This window comes from Cyprinodon variegatus, unplaced genomic scaffold, assembly GCF_000732505.1.
Source record: "Cyprinodon variegatus isolate N-32 unplaced genomic scaffold, C_variegatus-1.0 Scaffold470, whole genome shotgun sequence".
Taxonomy (NCBI): Eukaryota; Metazoa; Chordata; class Actinopteri; order Cyprinodontiformes; family Cyprinodontidae; genus Cyprinodon; species Cyprinodon variegatus.
In genome coordinates this window covers 111,544-115,985 of record NW_015150923.1, presented here as the reverse complement: position 1 = coordinate 115,985, position 4,442 = coordinate 111,544, and the positions used below count along the sequence as shown (strand labels likewise).

Here is a 4,442-nt window from a genome sequence, read left to right as displayed (position 1 = left end):
AAAAACTGAAAAAAAGAAGAAACGATGAAAGAGAGGAGAGAAAAGGGAGACAATGATAAAACCTTTTCAGTCTGCTTATCACCTGCAAAGAGATGTAAAAAAATAACAGCACAACCGACGGACATGGTACGAGACATACAATAAAGTAACACCTTGATACAATCACGGAAGAATAATTAGTATTATTTCATCTGACATGTATTCAGTGTTAACTGAATATAAGAAAATGGGTTTTCTATATGGCAGTGAATCTCTAAGTACCTGGAACCAAGCACCTGTAGATGTTTGTGAAAGTGCACTTGTGCATGTAAAGTTTAACCAAAGAAAAAATGCTCAATGGTGGATGTGAAGAGCCGAAGAGCCCCCCCCCCCTCGAATCCAGCGCCGGGAGACCCACAGCCCCAGAAACCCAAAGGGACCCCAAGAGCGAAGGCGCCAAGGAGGGGCAAACCCAGGAAATAGGACTCCCACCAAGGGAGGAGGAGAGACTGCCCCGAGGAAGTCTCATTCTAATGAGTTGGTTAATTATTAGTCAGATGTTTTTCTTACCTTTGGCTGCATCCTGTCAGTCCCTGTGATGAACTGAGCGTGACCTCCTCCCTCTTTGGCCACCCCGTTGATAAGAGCAGAGCTGGCTCCTTCTCCGATCCCAAAGGAGAAACATCTGCAATTCAAGATTTGATTTTAAACTCAATATAACATGAGAACATGATCCAGACTGGCAACAAATGTGTTTATGGTTTCACCTGTGGGAGCCTGAATTCTTCTTAACAAGGTTAATAACTTCTTTGGTGTTTCCCACTTCTCCATCAGTGAAGACAAACAGCTGATGGAGGAGAAATCACACAATGTTACTCAGTGTCAGATTAAGTCAGGAGCCGGAAGTCTTTAGAAGGATCTGTATAAGAGGAGTGTCTCTCTGATGTTATAGTAGGACAAATAGTGTTGACATGGATGAACAGCAACCGAAGTTATGACAAACATGAGCTCCAAAGAAAACAGGTTAAACCAGAATTCAATGAAATGTTGAAGACGTAGGAGTGACTGTGATGAGTCACCATTGTTGACATTAGATTTATGTGCTAAAGTTGAAGGAGTTGTGCAGTCTTTATAGTCGGTTCTATATAAGTGAGTATAGCTTACCTGTCGAGGGTGTTTAGGAATGCAGGGCTGGCTATAAATGTGTTGGAGAGGCCGAAGGATCTCTGTTCCGCCAAGGTTTGCCTCCATCTTTTCAATATTATTCAGAGCCTCATTCATTGTCTTCTCATTGTACTCCACACTCGTACTGCCATCGAAAATGTTCAAAATACTTTAGTTAAAATCATGATAATTAATATGATAAGCCACCATATGTCTCATAATATTTTAAAAGGGATGTTGGGGTAAGGGGTTAGATATCACTCATGGAAAGATATGTTCAAAGCTGGAACCAAAACTGTAGATGTTAAAGTAACAGCCCATTGGTAAGCTCTTCAACAGGAGCAGCAGAGTGTCCTAGAGAAAGACACATAAAGTAAAGATCATTAACTATGAGGGACAGAATAATGCTTTCAAAATTTAACATGTAAAATTTCAGAATTTATCAAATTCACACAGGAAAATACTTGAACATAAGTAAACTTATCTTTTTTCAGACATTCACCATGTTAAAGCAACTTAATTTTTAATTTTATCTGTATGTCATTCTATAAGTGCTCTCAGGTTTCCTTTAAATAGTTACTGACCTGAAGGTTTATGGTCAAGATGCTCTCTGTATTTATTGTTATAGATGTCCAGATATCTAAGCTAAATCTAAAACTGGACATAAAACCAAGGCCTGTTTCTGTTTAGTTACTCTTCAGAAAGAAAGACAAAATAACTCAATATTTATCAGAGTAGATTAGTCTTTATCAATCAGGTGGAGATCAAAGAAATACTCATCTAAAAAGGTTTAAATCTACCTTTTTTAAGTCCTGATTACAATTTTTTAATGATTGCAACAAACAAGGCTATCAATACATTTTGTTGAAGATACAGTGCATAATTTTTAGTGTAATTGAATAGTCGAACTGCAGGGATATGAACCGCTGCCCCCACTGCTTTTCCAATTCAACAGTATGGAGGGAAAAAAATGGCTGCCTAATATAGCAAATATACTTGTTCAACATCATCGTCTTTTTTGGTAAAGTGGCATAAAAAGACTAAGTAATTGTAGTCGTTTAGCTTCATAGCGATATTGTGTTGGTTGGAAGCATACATATATATTCTCTGTTTACAGAGTCCAAGTCTTCACTATGGTACAGGGGTTATTAAATTAGTAAGAGGATGAGAAAGAGGGCAAAGAGGTTGTGCAGGGCAAGCACATAGGGTCAAGCGAGGGAAAGGTGCCTGGAGAGACAACTGGAGCCGAGGAGGCAAAATTGGATGCTCTCCAAAGGAGACAGAGAGAAGTAACCAAGGTATTTATCCAGAAAANAGTCTATTGAGGCAAAACTTTTCAATATCAGGTTAGCTTTCAGGAGAATGTTAGTACAGTAATAGACACAAAGGTTATGTGTCCACTCTTCTTAAAACAGAAAACTCAGGGTTTCCCTGATTTAAGGTTTAAAAAACCTAGAGTTTTCAATAAAAATGCTTAATGAAAGGGGATGTAAGGTTTACCCAGAGTCCTCTGCAGGTTTCAAATCGAAGTGCAGCTGATTCTGGGAGGGGTGACCTGCCAGGGTGTACTTCACTGTCACGCTGCCCTCTGTTCCCTCTGAACTCTGACAATGAAAAACAGAAGTACAATTAGAAAGAATCATGATTTAAAAATCCTCATGAGCAGAAACTCAAATGATGGTGACCATACCTGGCCTGTGAGTTGAGCATAAATCAGTGACCTCTGACCCTGAAAGATTGCTTTGATGGGTGGAGAGAGAATGGTGGCAGACACTCCCTTTGGTAAATCCCAAGAGACAGAAACATCCTCCACCGCAGGCTGCAGAGCAAACCTGAGTGACTGCATCACCTGTTTTTCAAACAATAGTTGTGAAATTATTTATTCAAATATAATCATATTCATTCTTTTTTTTTTTCTAAACAGTGTCCTGTCTGGCGATTTGGCAATAAGAATAATTGTCTTGTTGCCAAAAAGAGCCCAACAGATTTTACTTTCACAATTGGAGCAGTACGGCTATCGCCATAGTGTTCCGCTTGATTTATGCATATAAATTGCTTTATTATAATTATGCAGGGAGTTTTACAGATTATATGGACACTGCAATGTAAGTAGAACAGGAAAGTAAAAACTGAAAAAAAGAAGAAACGATGAAAGAGAGGAGAGAAAAGGGAGACAATGATAAAACCTTTTCAGTCTGCTTATCACCTGCAAAGAGATGTAAAAAAATAACAGCACAACCGACGGACATGGTACGAGACATACAATAAAGTAACACCTTGATACAATCACGGAAGAATAATTAGTATTATTTCATCTGACATGTATTCAGTGTTAACTGAATATAAGAAAATGGGTTTTCTATATGGCAGTGAATCTCTAAGTACCTGGAACCAAGCACCTGTAGATGTTTGTGAAAGTGCACTTGTGCATGTAAAGTTTAACCAAAGAAAAAATGCTCAATGGTGGATGTGAAGAGCCGAAGAGCCCCCCCCCCCTCGAATCCAGCGCCGGGAGACCCACAGCCCCAGAAACCCAAAGGGACCCCAAGAGCGAAGGCGCCAAGGAGGGGCAAACCCAGGAAATAGGACTCCCACCAAGGGAGGAGGAGAGACTGCCCCGAGGAAGTCTCATTCTAATGAGTTGGTTAATTATTAGTCAGATGTTTTTCTTACCTTTGGCTGCATCCTGTCAGTCCCTGTGATGAACTGAGCGTGACCTCCTCCCTCTTTGGCCACCCCGTTGATAAGAGCAGAGCTGGCTCCTTCTCCGATCCCAAAGGAGAAACATCTGCAATTCAAGATTTGATTTTAAACTCAATATAACATGAGAACATGATCCAGACTGGCAACAAATGTGTTTATGGTTTCACCTGTGGGAGCCTGAATTCTTCTTAACAAGGTCAATAACTGCTTTGGTGTTTCCCACTTCTCCATCAGTGAAAACAAACAGCTGATGGAGAAGAAAACACACAATGTTACTCAGTGTCAGATTAAATCAGGAGCCGGAAGTCTTTAGAAGGATCTGTATAAGAGGAGTGTATCTCTGATGTTTTAGTAGGACAAATAGTGTCGACATGGATGAAGAGCAACCAAAGTTATGACAAACATGAGCTCCAAAGAAAACAGGTTAAACCAGAATTCAATGAAATGTTGAAGACGTAGGAGTGACTGTGATGAGTCACCATTGTTGACATTAGATTTATGTGCTAAAGTTGAAGGAGTTGTGCAGTCTTTATAGTCGGTTCTATATAAGTGAGTATAGCTTACCTGTCGAGGGTGTTTAGGAATGCAGGGCTGGC

The 4,442-nt window shown here is 39.9% G+C and overlaps 2 protein-coding genes across 2 annotated transcripts in view; both read right to left on the bottom strand.

The window, feature by feature from the left end:
• LOC107094204 (von Willebrand factor A domain-containing protein 5A-like) overlaps nt 1-4,442 on the bottom strand; it is a 25,556-nt gene that overhangs the window by 12,382 nt on the left and 8,732 nt on the right. The window contains exons 4-8 of the mRNA XM_015389692.1: nt 4,411-4,437; nt 4,014-4,093; nt 3,817-3,931; nt 2,834-2,992; nt 2,644-2,747 (exon numbers count right to left, since the gene is read on the bottom strand). Coding sequence (XP_015245178.1) covers nt 2,644-2,747; nt 2,834-2,992; nt 3,817-3,931; nt 4,014-4,093; nt 4,411-4,437 — 485 coding nt within the window. The remainder of the gene's footprint in view (nt 1-2,643; nt 2,748-2,833; nt 2,993-3,816; nt 3,932-4,013; nt 4,094-4,410; nt 4,438-4,442) is intronic.
• The window catches only part of LOC107094208 (von Willebrand factor A domain-containing protein 5A-like), a 55,376-nt gene that overhangs the window by 47,545 nt on the left and 3,389 nt on the right, over nt 1-4,442 (bottom strand). The window lies entirely within an intron of this gene.